Below are 16090 nucleotides of genomic sequence, written 5' to 3'. Positions count from 1 at the left end.
GATGGTGGACACAGAGGGGAAAAAAAAACAGAAGAAGCGTGGTTGATCAGACTTTCAAAGGTTCTGCTCAGAAGTGGCCCAGATCATGTCTGCTCACATTTTACTGGCCAAAAATAACATGAAATATCCAGGAAAGTGCAATTCTACCGTGTGCTTGGATATTGTAGCACGAGATAGAGTTGATGGACAGCGCAGGTGACCTCTCCCAATGACTTGCTCACAGAAGCTCAGTGGGAAAGTGCATCAGACGCTCACATGCTCCTCTCACGTGCTGGGTGCTGTTTCTCCCCTTGCCTTGTTAAATTATTTCAAATGGTCTCTACTCTTTTCATCATCAGTGAAGGAAGGGTACTATATTGTTTTTAACTTATAAGTTAAAGTTAATACAATGGCCAGGAAACTAAAGTCTTCACAGGGACAAGAATTGTTGCCCCCTTTGGCTACAAGCATTCTTTCTAATGTCTGTGGCTACCTTCCTGATATCTACTTTCTTTCAATATTTCTATATTCTCAACCCACTTCAACTTTTTGTTTGTTTGTTTAAATAACTTTGTATGATCTTACAACTTGTTAGGAACAGAGTATACAAAGACTTGGTTTTGCACATGAAATCATTCATTCGTTTATTCTTTCAATAAAAGCAGAGACATGTTTCTAAGCCCAGCTATATGTGAGGCGTGATGCCCCAGGCTGTGAGAGATACAAAGATTACTCAGAAAGGAATATCGCCTTCAAGGAGCTTATACTCTTTATCAATGAGCTTAGTAGTGGGAGCATGAGTAATGTGTATGGACACCCACCCATTCGCCCATCCGTCTTTCCATTCAATAAACATTTATTGAGCATTGGCCGAGGTCCAGACACAGTACAGTGTTAAGAGGGGTAGATGACAATGAGCCATGCAAAGGCTCTACCTTCATTTAGTTCAAAATCCAGTAGGGGAGACAGATGGTTAAAATACAGCACCCCAATTGTTGTTCGTGTGGATGTGATGGGACCGCTGGGAAAGGCATGCGTTCCAGACTTCTGGTAAATGAGGGGATAAACGTTCCAGACTGAGGGAGCATCGTGGGCCCAGCGCAGGGGGCAGGACCTCAGGGTTCAGGCAACTATGTGTACTTCAGATGGCGAGAGTCTAATATGTGCAAGAGAAATAAGCCTAGTAATCGAGGCCCAGGACAGGTCATGAAGCATTGTGTGTTCCAGACCAGGAATTTTCCATTTTATCTTATGGGCCAGCCATTTTTAACTGTCTTGATCCCCATCTTTATCAAAAATGATAATGATGATGATGATTTAGTCACACATTTAAAAACATATACCATAAAACATACATGCAATACGAATTTTAAATGACAGTGATGAAATAAATAATACTTTATAGTACAATACAAAAATCTTTCTGCTTGTAGGGAGAGCAGTGATTTGAATAAAATTGATTATTTTTTAAAAAAACTTTAATAGTTTGTGATACAATAACACAAAAGTCGGTTCCAAATTCAGCTTATTTCTATACCCTGATTTAATGGCTATCAGAGAGAGCTAAACACATGTCTCATAAAGACAGGCAGATCCAGGTATTTGTACCCTCTACTGTGTTTTCTCGGTCATGCCAAACTTCTGCGTAAGACATCATAAATTTTCTTCTTCTCTGATGTCTGTGAGTTATTCTTGCAAGCTTACTAGAGGGCGATAGAATTTTTGTATTTTTAACGAATGGGTTCAAAGCCCACCAAATTCTTCATTTGGAAGATTTGCAAACGTATTAGTAAATGTGCAGCTCTGAGAATTTTGATAGATGACATGACTCATATCCAACAACCTAGTTCCCAAAGAGATGGGAACATTTCCAAACTTCCATTTTCAAAATTCTCTCCTCAGTGCATGGATTTTTTTTAGGAAAAGCAATTACTTTCTCACTCCTTAAATCATCATCTTTAGTTTGGATAAACACAGTAAGTAAGTTTAGTTTTTTCCCAAATATTTGCTAGAGGGGATATTAATGGCAACCTGTTATCACAGAAAAGGCAGCAAATATGGAGCACTTGCTTTTTTGTCAAAGGAAAATGGATAAATCATCTTTAATTTTGGCAATTTTTAAAGCATTTTGAAATATAATAACCATCGAATGTCTCTGTGGCAATGAAGATTTTTCTCGTTATTTTATTTCAAAGTATTATATTCTACCAGTTGAATTTCTGTCTACATAAATGAGGTCGTTTAACTCACAAACTAAAATTGTTTGCGACGCTCTGAACGTGAAGAAGGAATGTGTGTGGCTAGAGGCAGTTCTCAGCGGTAGAAATCCTGCTCTGTGCTCAGGATGCCTCCTCCTCGCTTCACAGACACAGGGCGGTCTGACACAGACCCTGTTGTCACTGAGGTCAAACCATATATCAAATCTTGGTAGAGCTTTATCAAGGTAAAAAAAAAAAAAAAAAAGCTACGAATGGAAGTTATATGACTGTCCCCTGCGTCCTCCTGGATGCCCCAACTCAGCCCTGGGGTGTCAGCGCTCCGCTCCGGAGACCACTGCTTTCAGGAGTAGGTCAGGAAAGAATTTTAAACAACAGCGTGATGGAGTGACAGGGCCGCACCGTGTTTGTGACAGCTGTGTAGAAGACGGGCTGGGAGCAGGTGAGGTGGGGACCCCAGACTGAAGCCTGCGGGTGGCCTGAACTAGAGCATCGGAGAGAGGAATGAAGAGAAGGAAACAGAGTAAAAAATAAATACTTACATTGGAAAAGAAATGTGTTGCGAAGTGCAGAATTTTATAATCCATTCCAGGTGTACGCACTAGTGGGTAGAGAAAAACGCCGACGCTGTTGCCCGAGGAAGAGGTTATGTGGGCTGAGTGGGTTCGGGGATGATAAGCGCCTTTAACGATTCAGATTAAAGGCTAGGAGAGTTTGGAGGAGAAACTCTTCTAGTTACCAGGAAATCCAAGAAGGCTTCATGGAAGAGGTAGCATGTAAATGGGCAGGAGTTGAACTTATGAAGTAGGAGAGACCGGAACTGCCACCAAGGCCAAGGATGCCCACTCTGGCCTTATGTGTGTGTTTCTCCATTCACCTATGTCACCAGGTATGTGAGGTCAAGGACGAAGCATGACGTTGACATGCGGATCGGAATCCACTCCGGCTCCGTGCTGTGTGGCGTGTTGGGCCTTCGGAAGTGGCAGTTTGACGTCTGGTCTTGGGACGTGGACATTGCAAACAAACTTGAATCTGGAGGAATCCCTGGGTAAGCCATAGCAAAGCCCTCTTCTTCCTAACCCTTGCCATTTGTTCACTGTGAGAGCGGGTCTCCTGTTTGCAAAAGTCAGGGGTATAGATCTAAGAGGTGATTATTTGGGAGGAGACAGAACATTAAAACGTTGTACAAATATTGATCCCAAAAGTCTAGTGAAATTTATCATAGCAAACAAAGAAGGTGGAATGACACTCAGGTGTTCATAGCATTGATTCTGAGACTGGACTTCACATCAGAATCAGCAGAGGAGCACTTTAAAAGTCTTGTTGTCTCGCTAATTCATTTAAAGCAGAATCTATGTTAAGTTCTTAAAGCAATTCTCATGGGCAGCCAAGGTTAAGACCTACTGACCTTTAATATGACCTGACTCCCTTGAAAACTCACCTTTTCAAATTTGGCTGTCAAGACCAGTGAATATAGAATTCCCAAAGGTGTCAGAATCCTGGAAAGGCTCATGAACATTGAAAAGTAGTGTTAAGATTGGGCCTAATAAGATCTGAGGTGCATTTGAACCAGTGAATTGTACTGACTCTACAGCCTCTCTCTCTCTCTGAGAGATGATAAAAGGTAGATAGGTAGTAGGTAGGTACGTAGGTAGGTAGGTAGGTAGATGATAGACAATAGGTAGATAGATAGATAGGTAGGTAGGTAGGTAGATAGATAGATAGATAGACAGACAGACAGACAGACAGACAGACAGACATATAGACAGATAGACAGGCAGCTAAGATAGAGCATTCACATATGTTCCTTTCTTCACTTCTCCAGCCTTGCTGTCCATGTAACAGGGTTCTCTGGTGCCTGCTATCATTCCTTGGTAATTATGGCTAATAAAGAATAACCCGTTACCATTGGAAATAAACAGCAGGTGGTGGAATCAGAGAAATGAGGGTTTCCGCTGTGCCCCACATGAAGCTCTGCTGTCTCTAGCAAGCCATGGAAAGCACGTACAGCACCAGGCATGTGATGTTCGTGGGAACTAGGCTTCAGAGCTGTATCTGTGGGGTCTCAGGCCAGTACTTAGCTTCTCTGAGCCCCACTTTCCTCACTACAAAAAACAGATGATAATACTTATGATACAATGCCTTGTGATTCTATGTCCCTCCTCCACGAGAGTTCGTGTTCTCGTCTGCCACGTGGGCATAACCCACCTCACAGATTTCTCCTGAGTATTATCTAGGGCAATGGGTGAGAAGCACTTTGTAAACTATGTTGATGTCCCCATCTCAGTCACCATTTTACAAGAGAAACCTCACTGTTTGCCATGCTTGTTTAGAACTAAGATAAGCCAGACGCATTACTGCTGAGTTTCTTAAATCCTTGAATTCTACAAGTATCTGGCTGCTGAACTCAAACCAGACAGTGATCCATCTACTTATCCAGGCTTGAGTCTTAAGTGTAGCTGGATGGGAATTGCCCATATACTCAAACCACAGAACAGAGCTCAGAGGGCGTGTAAGACAGCACTTTGACAGCTAGAAGCCGGTTTAGCTAACATTTTTGATCACACTAGGAAATACGAGCGTGAGTTTAAATCTTATGATCTCTGTTTGAACAGTGGGTTTACTATTTACCAGTTATGAGCGGACAAGTTTCCGAATCTCCCTGCCCAGTTTCTTCACTGTAAAATTGAGCTAAAACTTTATCAACCTCAACAAGTTGGTTTTGCATGGGACAGCGCTTATGAAGCAGTCTCCTGTACTGAACCCAGCTCCACTGAGGCCTGGGATGTGCAGAAATGCAGTGATGCCAAGATATATGCCTCCGAACCTGCCATGGTCTGACAGTGTTTGGGTTCACAGTTTTCTGCTATTTAATCTCTTGTTATTTCCCCTTTCTAGCAATCAATATGTAGAGAAATGAACTCAGCTTACTTTAACTTTCATTGAGAAAGTTAGCCCCAATTCTAAACATGTATTAAGGACGGACTATATACTAGACAGTCTGCTAAATATCATTAATACATCACATCGTTTGATCTCACAATACCTCACATAGTAAATATGACCTTCCTTTTTTTTTTTGGTGAGGAAACTGAGGCTCAAAGAAATTAAACATGTCACATAAATGCAGCTTTTAAATGCCTCGCTACACATCACCGTCTCCTATTGTTAATTTATCATTCGGTTTGCTCAGGGTTGTCATTTTATTATGAATCTCCAGGACTTTACTGTGTCCCCAGAACCTAACACGATCCATGACACAGAGGAAGAAGGGAAGAACGGAAGGGAGGGAGGCATACAAGTTCATAGCATAGTGGTTGATAGTCTGGACCCTGGAGTCATGCAGAATTGGATTAAAATCCTTTCTCTGCACAGACTCCAGCCATGCAGCCTCAAACAAACTCTTTAACCTCTCTGAGCCTTGGATTCCTAGAGCAGTGATTCACAGCTTCGGCGTGCATCTGAATCACCTAGAGGATTTATTACACCATAGATGGCTGGGCCTCTCCCTCAGAGTCTCTGATCAGTGTGTCTGGTGTGGGACAAAGACTATGTCTTACAAGTGATGATTCTGTTGACTTTGGTAACACACTTTGAAGACCACCGTTCTCGAGCTTTCGTTCAGTGATCAGTGTGTCTGGTGTGGGACAAAGACTATGTCTAACAAGTGCCCGACTGATGATTCTGTTGACTTTGGAAACACACTTTGAAGACCACCGTTCTCGAGCTTTTGTTCAGTGAGATAATGCATATGAAGTCCTTCGTTCTGTGCTCAGTAAATATTAATCGTGATTGTGTTTGCAGTAGTTATCATGTGATACAGATGCAAGGTCCTAGAAAGACCTTAAAAGTTAAGTCTTTGTCTCACTCAATCCAGCACCGCCACCTACCGCTGATGTAACTTTGGGCTAGTTACTTAATCATTGTCTCCAAGCCAGTTTCACCATCTGCACAATGAGCGGGGGAATGCCTATCTCCTAGAGTTGTTGGAAGAATGGAAATTATATGAGATCATCCACAGATCCAATTATATAGTAATACCTTTGGCTATAAGATAACATTTATATGAAATAAGTATCTAACCAAATTGTTAGATCTTGCTTACTATCATGGCTGTTATTATTATATCCTGGCATTTAAAATGATCAGAAAATGTCAGGTTCCCTGACATTCAATATACGAGAATATTTGCCTGACTCATTTCCTTAGAGGGAAAGATAATCACTGGAGTCTCATCTGCAAATCCCTTACTCCGAAGCTCAACATAGCAGCAAAAGTGGAAGGGAACATAGAAAACCCAGTTTCTATCAAAACATTAAAGCACAAATTGATTAGAACTTCAGCAGAAGAATCAGTAATAAGTGAAAGCGAGGATGTCTTTCACTACACAAAACATAATATTGATTTAGTTCATGCAAATATTAGTCCTCGTGCACATTGATGCAGAATAATAAAATGTAAAATCCAGCGAAAATACCAAACGGGGTTGGTATTTAATTTTTTTTTTTTTTAATTAGCCATCAGACTTCATGAAGCCCTTGAAGGAGTTTCATTTTGCCAGAGAGAAGAAGCCTTCTAGAACCTAGTTCTAAAATTAATCTGAGAGAGAAGACTGAAGACATCCATTTAATGGAAGGTCAAATGACTTCTCTTTTCTCTTAAGTTAGCACTACTGAGTTCCTTTGTGTTGACAAAATTTATCATGAGGATATTTTCTGCTTATTCAGACATTTCTCAAGAGAGTTCAAAATATCTTTCACATGCTTTTGTTTCTAATATCTCACCCTTGAAATCAGTGACTACATGCAGGGATACTAACTTCGAAAATGTGGAGAATGTGCCTTAAATGATCATAAATGCACTGTTGGTAGTTTATGGGTTTTTTAGTGAGTTTTTCTTTCTTTAAGCAGGAATTTAGCAGAATGGGTAAGAAGGAGAAGAGGGAGACACACAATGCATTTGGAAAAATTCAGTGTTTCCTTGGATATGTTGTTTCTCAAATCACAAGAGCCAAGCAAAATATTAAGCACATACCTTGTTCATTCATTCATTCAAGGGAACACTAAAGTCCCCCTAAGCAAATGACCTTTGAACTAAATCAGGAAATAGGAAATTGTCACATGGAAAATGGGAGGAGCATTCTAGTCAGAGAAAAGTCTTGTTCTGAGTTTAGTAGGCATAAAATAGCACCTTGAAACTGAGGAAATACTAATTACTTGATTCCCCGGGGAGAGGGTAGAGTGCTATAGCAGAACAATGTCAGACAATGAGCTTTGAAGTGATGGGGCCCAGAGTGTGGAGGCCCTAAGGGCCTTGTTCGGGACTTAGGCTGCGTCCTGTAAACTTTGAGAAGCCACGGAATAAACAACAGTAATACGATCACATGTCATGTTTTAGAATGATCCTAATAACTTAAGCATTTGCTTTTATAATATATACCATGAACCATGCACTATTTTTGACTACACTAATCAACTCTTATAATACCCAAAATGGCCCTAAGAAATGGGGACTACTGTTTTTCCCATTTCCCAGGAGAAAATGGATTCATAGAAAGATCAAGTAACTTGCCCAAGATCTCTCAGCTCATTCGTGGTTGAGCTAGGGTTTCGGTCCTGGCCATCTCACCAGCGTCCATGCTCGTAACCACCACATTAGTCTACACAGACCATAACACAGCACAACAAGTGGTGTGATTGAGTTAGACAGTTAGGAGCACAGATAAATTCTTCCTCCGAATGATTTATGTGAAATTTCCACAATTCGAGTCTGATCCTTAAGGCCCTTGATGTCATCTGTTGTTTTTCTAAAAAAGAAACTTGAATCGTGAGCCGCAGTGGCTGACGACGGTGCTGGAATGAGTCACTTACCTTGTGAGCGAGCCTGGCCAGCTGTCAGCCTGCCCGCGTCCCCAGCTTTGTTCTCTGTCCTCTGCCATATACATGGTTCAGGGACAGTTGCCTCTTACTGTGATTTTCCCAAAAGACCCTCCGTCTATTTCTGTGGACACAGAAGACCTACCTGCCTTTGTTCTTAAGATTTTAAACAAGTTGAAGAAACGAGGCACAAAATTATGAAAACCAAAATGATAGGAAAAGTTCCAAGACACTATGAACCGTCATTGTTACGTGGTGGTTTTTAGGCACTTGGGTTCAAAAACATTTATGGAACTTGTTTTCCCAATATAATCGACAACACCGAAAAAAAACTCTGGTTCTGAAAGGTTGGTGGGGTCAGGCCAACTGTCCTAAGAGAAGCCAAGGGAAGTGCTTAAGTGGGGCTGGGGTGGGGGGTGCGGCTACCTGATCAGGGGGCCCAGCGTCCCTTGTGGTGAAGTTGGTGACACCCTGCTCATTGGTTTATGCGTGTAGCCGCATGCAGCCCTGATGCTGGCCTTACACAGGACAAAACATGGTGGTGGGAGGGAGGTTAGTAACCGCCACGCTTTGCACACGCAGGAGGATTCACATCTCCAAAGCCACACTGGACTGCCTGGGCGGCGACTATAAGGTGGAGGAGGGCCACGGCAAGGAGAGGAACGAGTTCTTGCGGAAGCACGACATAGAGACCTATTTAATTAAGCAGCCCGAGGAGAGCCTGCTGGCCCTGCCCGAAGACATTGTCAAGGAGTCGGTGAGCGCCTCGGACAGGAGGAACAGCGGGGCCACCTTCGTGGAAGGATCCTGGAGCCCCGAGCTGCCCTTCGACAACATAGTTGGGAAGCAGAACGTAAGTCCAGCCCCCGGCGCCGCTCAGCCGGGCGCCTGCCCCATGGTCTCCACCGCGGCTGGCTCCCAGCCCCACGCCTCAGAGAAAACCCCGCAGAAAACCTGTGCACCTTTAACCTTTTCTCTGCTGAGCAGCCTCCCTGCAAATGAGCAGACGTCTCTCTCTCTCTCTCCTCAGGACAGAATCGACCTCTGTGTGCAATGTCAGGAAATGCCAGAAATACCGGAGTCTTCCCGGCCCCCTCTCCTTTTATTTTATTTTTTGGCCTAGCTAAAAATAAATGCCATGTGACGCTGAATTATAATTTCACACAAAAAGTTTGCTCATGTTAGAAGAGATAAACCAGGCGTCCTTAAACTAGCAAGGAAAGTAGAAGAGTGAAGCCTTGAGCATGCCTTTTTTTGAGGCAGCTGGCAGGCGAGGGGTTCTGAGTTGCCCTCTGGAATTTAAAATCGGGAGGACACTGGTGACCCGGGGACCTAAAAGCAGCACCAAGGGATGACCAGGGAGAGGGGCCAGAGCCGTCCACAGAATTCTACTCCTGTTCCGCGTAGATTTGCGTCTTATATGAGGAACAGGATTACAAAGTCAGTACGTAGGTATAAATCACCAAGAATCAAATTATTTTAAAAATTACTTCTTCAGATACTTGGAATCCCCCTAACTCTAAGGAGATGCTCAGCCTCCAAGAGGCACTAGGACACCGCGGCTGATCAAGGGGGAGGACCAAAGTGGGTTCAGAGATGCCCCTGTCCCCAGGATGCTGGTTCAGAGCATGGGCAGAAGCACCTGCTCTAATATGGGTTTTTCCTTCGATCATTTAGGCCAAGCACAAATGGTTGAGTTCATGTCAGTTAAATGTAAATTCATGAAACTCCACCACAGCTTTGTAAGGAAGCCAATTGTAAAGGCAATATGTAAGACTTGCACACAGTCTCCGATATGCTCCTGAGCCAATCAAAAGCCGAGCGCACCATGAAGTGACTCAACCAAACAAACAGTGTCAGGAGCTTTGAGAAGGCCTGCATGGCTTCATTGTTTTAATCCATGGACCTGAATTTTTCTCATTAACTTATAGACAAGAGAAACCTGTCTGCTTAAAGATATTTAAAATGGAAAAGGTTAAAATGCTAAAAGTCTTCTGCATCCAGCATATGGATGGGGTACTCTGAGGCCGGGTTAACCTCACTTTCCAATGGGCATGGACCAGATTCCACTGGGGAAGATGCAGGGTGAACCCAGCCCGCATGCCTCGCAAGCGTCTACCTTTAGGTCCTTACCGTTCTTTTGTGAGTGATTCATTTTCCCCACATTTATTATGACCGCAGAAACCATCACTGACTTCAGTGCCTAACTCCTTTTCATCACTGAATTGGTGCGCATGGTACGACTTGCTGTTATGTAAAACAGTGAACATATCCATACTTCCCGAGTGAGTGCATGCCCCGCTGACAGGACCCTCTGCTTCCTCTGCCTCTCGTCAGCTTGAGCCTGGATGCTGGCTATTTAGAGGGGAGACGCATGCCTCACCCTGAATACCTCAATAACTCGGCATAAAATTCTCTCTTTTGGAGTTTTGTTTTTCTTTTTCTTTTTGGTCTTTCCATTTGAAAAACTCTTTCCAGTGAAGCCGATTGTGGAAATTGGGCTAATTCCTAATTGTTCTAATCTCAGTTGTACCTAACCTTGCTGCTAATAATTGAGAACCAAGGAAAGAGAGGTAGAGATGCTTGGTTTTATTCTATGACTGATTGATCTGGTAAAAATGTATAGGAATAGCTGAAATGTTTCTTTGCTGGTTTCCTAAAGAGATTTACTGATGTCATATAGTTATTGTAAAAGATGTCATTATTAGTCGAAGATGATTATTCTTGGTGTTTAACCATACCGTATATTTCTTCTGATGCCTGAGTTTTGCCTGGATGCACCCCATCTGTGCTGTCTTCAGCATGAATAATCTCAATTCATTTTGATGCCTTCAGATGTAAGAGTCAGTGAATGTGTCCTGATACTCATAAATAAGGGGCACTAATAACATTTAGGAAATGACTGAGTCGATTACGACAGTCACAGGCTCTGGGAGTTTGCACTTGTGTGTAATTCTCTAGAAGTCAGAGAGCTATCCGTGCAATCCAGAGACATAACGTATATGCCTAGAAGAGATCAAGGGAGGTCTGGCTGAAACACCCAGTCAGTTCCACGGCCAGCCAGGACCATCAGAACATTTACACATCACACGTAAAACATACTGATGCTTCACTGGGGGGCTTCCAGCTAATATGGCCAAATGTTTTGGCTTCTATTGATTGATAATGTGTGCTTAGAAATGTTTTTAATGACATCAATATGCTGGACCATAATCCGTGCTATATGGACAGCAGATGTTCAGATGGCTACATTTTCATGTATTCATTCATTTGCTAAAGATTAATTCAGCATCTATGACATGCCAGCTACTACTAGTAATGAAATAGAAGGAGGGACAGAGGAGAGCGATACTTTAAGAGGTAAAGTCAGCCAGTAGTTTGTGTGTTTCATGAAGACAGGAATAGTATCTCTTGCACTTTTAGCCCACAATTAGAACGTACCTGGCAAATAACAGGGCTTGATTACACTTTGTTGGATGAATGAATGAAGCGATAGATGTGGGTGGTAAGGCAACGGAACCAGTCACATTTAACTTCTAGGTTTTTTGCTTGGGTGATTGGATGGGCCGTGGAACTGCCACCTGAAGTAAGCACTACTGCAATGGAAGGAGATTAGGGGGAAGCACCAGGAATTCCTCTTGGGACATGATGAGCTTGGATGCTTAGGAGAGGCCCAAGGAGAGATATCCTGAAGGCTATTGAACGCACTTCTGAAGCTCAGGGATAGAAGAATGGTACAAGAGATGTAAATCTGGCGGCCCTCAGGATTTGAGTGCCAGTCGAAGCTGTGTGGGTCAAAGAGATCACAGGAGGGAATATGTAAGATAAGACAATGCGAAGGCAGAAGACAGACCTTGAGAGACACCAGATGGGGGGTGAAAGAGAGTAAGGATCCCATGACAGAGATAGACAGGATATTCAGGGATGAGAAGACAGTTAGAGAATGTGGCGCCATGGAAGCCTAGAGAGCAGGAAGAAGTTATTAACAATGTCCAGTGCAGCCAAGAGGCCCAGGAAGGTAAAGACTGAAAACTGCTCATTGGATGGAATTGGACAGAAGCACATCAGTGGCAGGACGTGGGTTTGATGAGGTGGCGAAGTCAGCAGCTGGATTGTCACGGTTGATAAGGAAGCTCTGGAGTTCCAAGTAGAACCCCAGCTCTACACCACCTACTTCCCACTACCCGTGTCCCTCAGGAGTCTGTCCGCGGTTTGGAGGAGCAATGTTGCACTAAGAACTATTTCTGGTCCCTTATATGAGTCTCCCAGTCCTGGTCTATGCTTGAAGATTCTCCTTTGGTTTTATGCATCTTCCCTGCTGCTATATCTGTGTCCATTTGGGTTAAAATTGCTGGTTGAACCCGGTCCGGGTTCTGGTACCCAGATTACTCTCGGAAGCCCTCGGTGCATGTGATTTACATCCCCGACTCCCGCATGGTGGGAGTTCTACCCATCGATTTGGCGTCTTCCCTCCGTGGTCCCTGGCTCAGTCGTCTGTGAGGCTTCCTGTGCTCTGAGCCTTGGAGTGGAATGAAAGTAAGAAAACTAGAGGGTGAGAAGTTTGTGATCGCAGGTGGACTATTGAAATTCAAGGTTACAGAAGTAGAAGTAGGTAGTTGAAGTAGATCGGAAGTGAAAAATGAGACCATTTGGGGGAGGATGGGTAGAATTTCCGGGCTCGATTGTTGGATGAGTCATCAGCATGGTTATTGATTCTCTCAGAAGAAAGACAAAATTGGGGATGAAAATGAAGACTTAAGAAAAGGGTCCTTATATTAAAAATCATATTTTTTTCATTCTGGTTACATGGCATAACTAAATTCTATTATGGGCTTGGGCTCTTGTGCATTCAATCATTTAACAGGCACTCAGTATTCCAGCTGCCAGGGATCCAATAAGAAGAAGAGAGACTAGGTCCCTGTCCTCCAGGAGCTTACATTTTAAGGAAGCGGGGAATGCAGACAAGTAACCAAAACATATAAATGCTATGAAGGAAAAAGATATATAACTAGGGGTCAGAGAGAATTCGCACAGATGAGATCCTCAGAAGCCTCTTCAGATTTGATTTGAGTGCCAAAAGGACCCTATGTGCAAATAACTGAGAGGAGAGCATCGGAGACAAAGGAAGCAGCTGGTGCAAAGGCCCTGCGGTAGGAAAAAGCTCGGTGTATGAGAAGAAGAGCAAAAGGGATAAAGAATCGTGAGCAGGGAAGAGTTAAAGGAGCCGGAGCTTGATCCTGCAAGCCTGGTTGGTTTGGGATTTTATTCCAACGGAAGTGACAGAAAGGTTTCAGGCAGGGCAGTGACACGATCTGATTTAGATTTTTAAGAGATCATTTTGGCTGCCTTATGGAGAATGGATTGTGCATAGGGGACAAGAATGGACTTTTCAGACAAACTGCATCTTAGGCTTGTGATTTACAAGAGGCTACCAAAGGGTGAAGCTTTCTGTCACTATGAAACGCATTGGGCGAGGATAGTAATCCTTTTAACTTGACTTTTCCGACAAGCGATATGTATGCCAGGAAGGTGGAGCCGCTCTTTTAGAAGCAAAGCCCTTTTCAGAGCCGAAGGTCTGTTCCTCACATATTGTGAAATCCTCGCCATTGTCCCATCCAGCCCTTTCACATTTATCGTGGCATCAGAATCCAGGCATTTTTCTGTTACCCTTCCAGGCTTCTAAAAGAATCGCCTGGACAAGAGTACACATTCGCCACTTCCATTGTGAGTATCAGTCGTTTCTGCACAATAGACTGACCTTGGCCATTGTCGTTACCATTAAGTCTGCATATGCACCGTGAATACTGAGAACGAAGTTGGGATATCTGTACTCCACACGACAAAACAGAAAGCAAGCGCACTTCTCTCTAGCGAGTGTACATACATATCCGCAGCGTCACGGACACTAATGAAAGTAGAGAATTGGGGGCCAGGTACCATGTCGAGAACATGGCCCACATTCTCTGCGTTTCATTTTCGTACCAACTTTACAACGTAAGTGCGATGTGCCTGTTTGACAAATGAGAAAATTGTGACTCATAGAGATCAATTTATTTTCTGAAGGACATGTCACCCATAAATAACTGAGGTGGAATCAGAACGCACTTACGTCTAACTTCACAAACCACATACTTTCCACCAGGCCACCGCATCTTCCTTTTGTGGCCTGAAGATGTGCTGGGTTTCTGCCTCTACTTTGTTTTCAGGTCAGTTAGTCTTAAAACGAGTGCGTGCGTGCGTGCGTGTGTGTGTGTGTGTGTGTGTGTGTACCCTCTGAAGACGGGTCCCGTGCTCACCAGGGATATTTAGAAATTTTCTGTGAAAGCTCCAGGAAGTGTCCAAATTTCCCTCCAGCCAGTCCCATCGCACCAGCTAGCTCCTCATCCCCCGAGTGTCTCCATGTGATGATTGTCTGCATGGAGAAAGGCCAAGCGGGGCATCTCTCACATCTCTGTAGGTATAAAACCAAGAAACAGCTTTTTGATTTGGGTTCCTTTGGACTGGAGAATGTTGAGGCCAGAAGGAAAGGAAATGCAGAGGACATCGAGTCGGCCGGACTGGAAAGCAGGATTCAAGAACATATTTAGGTCTCTATATCTTCATGAATTCAAGCCACGACTTTCCTTAGATCCCGTTTTCTGTATTTTCTGGAAGACGGGAAGGTTCTCATCTGATTGCCTTGCTGATCAGCACCCTCCTGCTGACCTGATGCTGAGGGCCCCCGGCTCCTCACAGTGAACTGGTTAGTCCTGGAGGCTGCAAGTCCCGTGATCCAGGGGCAGACCTTGACAGGACCCAAACTCAGCCCATCTGACGGTGGTAAGGGCTTGAAAGGGAGCTCAAGGGAATCGAGTGATAGCCCTGATTTCTCCACTTCCTGTCTCGAAGCCTTGGGCAACCACTTCCACATCCCAGGCCTCAGCATTCTGATCTGTACAATGGCAGAACTGAACTAAATGATCCTGACACTTCCTGTCAGCTTTGACATCGCCCCATTCAACTTCTCAGCCTCAGACCTGTGTTGGGAGTTTGTGCTTACACTGGTGAGTTACTTCCACTTCAGAACCCTACCATCCAAAGCCCAAAGAACAAACACTTCACCAGGAAGCGGTGGGGATACCTGCCGTTTACAATTCTCCCAGTTTAGGATAGCATAGCATAACTTTTATCCTAGTGAATTGTCTTAAAACATTAATATCGAATTCAGCAACAAGAGTTAAAGTGTAATATAAGATTGTACGTGAACTATAATTGAAACAGAAAAAATTATTTTAAAAAAGAATTAAATTAAAAAAAAGTATTTGAGATAAAATCTTACCTAACTAGAGAGCGAAATTTACCGTTTCTCTCAGCATTTTGGAGAGCTGAGTTATTTGATTATACGGAGATAAACATCCAAACGTCATTACAAACATCACACTTGGCCGTGTGATGATCATTTTCAACATGATCGTTATGTTCTGCTTTCGAGTAATATTGATCCCTGGGGTTTAGTTTATCTTCTTCTGCCTCTGCCCCTACAGGGTGCAATGCACACTGCGTGGTTGGCCCCTGCTTTGTGCATAGAAATGCCCACAAGAAAAAAAAACTGTAAATTCAGACTCATTTTACTTTCACCATTTGATTGGGCAAGTCAGGCCCCCCAGGATGTTCATTCGTTCCCTCACTCATTTAGTCATTCATTTATCACCTACTTATTGAGTCACTATAATTTGCGGGCACTGGGCCAGGCGCCGGGGGTAGAGAGATGAAGGGGGAGGTCGGGCTGGCAAGGAGCTCATACTCTGGCCGTGTTCCTAACAGGTCAGCAGGCTCCATGTGAACTTGCTGTCGGGACAGCAGGGGAGTGTAGCAGGGTGTGGAAAACGGATCCAGGGGAAGCGGGGAGACCTCCCAAGGCAGTGACCTTTACAGTGGGATCTGCAGACAAGCAGGGAGTTAAGGCCAAGGATGAGGGCACCAGACCCCAGGTGAAGAGGAGAAGCAAGGCCATCTCGGCCTGGTCTCTGCTGCTCAAAA

The 16090-nt window shown here is 43.7% G+C and overlaps 1 protein-coding gene across 2 annotated transcripts in view; it reads left to right on the top strand.

Annotated features, from left to right (window-relative positions):
- Window positions 1-16090, top strand: part of ADCY8 (adenylate cyclase 8) — a 159260-nt gene that overhangs the window by 66670 nt on the left and 76500 nt on the right. For both annotated transcript variants that reach the window (XM_006912922.1, XM_006912923.1), the window contains exons 6-7: window positions 3085-3243; window positions 8654-8924. In XM_006912922.1, the coding sequence (XP_006912984.1) occupies window positions 3085-3243; window positions 8654-8924 (430 nt within the window). The remainder of the gene's footprint in view (window positions 1-3084; window positions 3244-8653; window positions 8925-16090) is intronic.

Source organism: Pteropus alecto, unplaced genomic scaffold (assembly GCF_000325575.1).
Source record: "Pteropus alecto unplaced genomic scaffold, ASM32557v1 scaffold105, whole genome shotgun sequence".
Lineage (NCBI taxonomy): Eukaryota > Metazoa > Chordata > Mammalia > Chiroptera > Pteropodidae > Pteropus > Pteropus alecto.
Note: the sequence above shows the minus strand (reverse complement) of the source record. Positions and strands in the feature narration are given on the sequence as shown.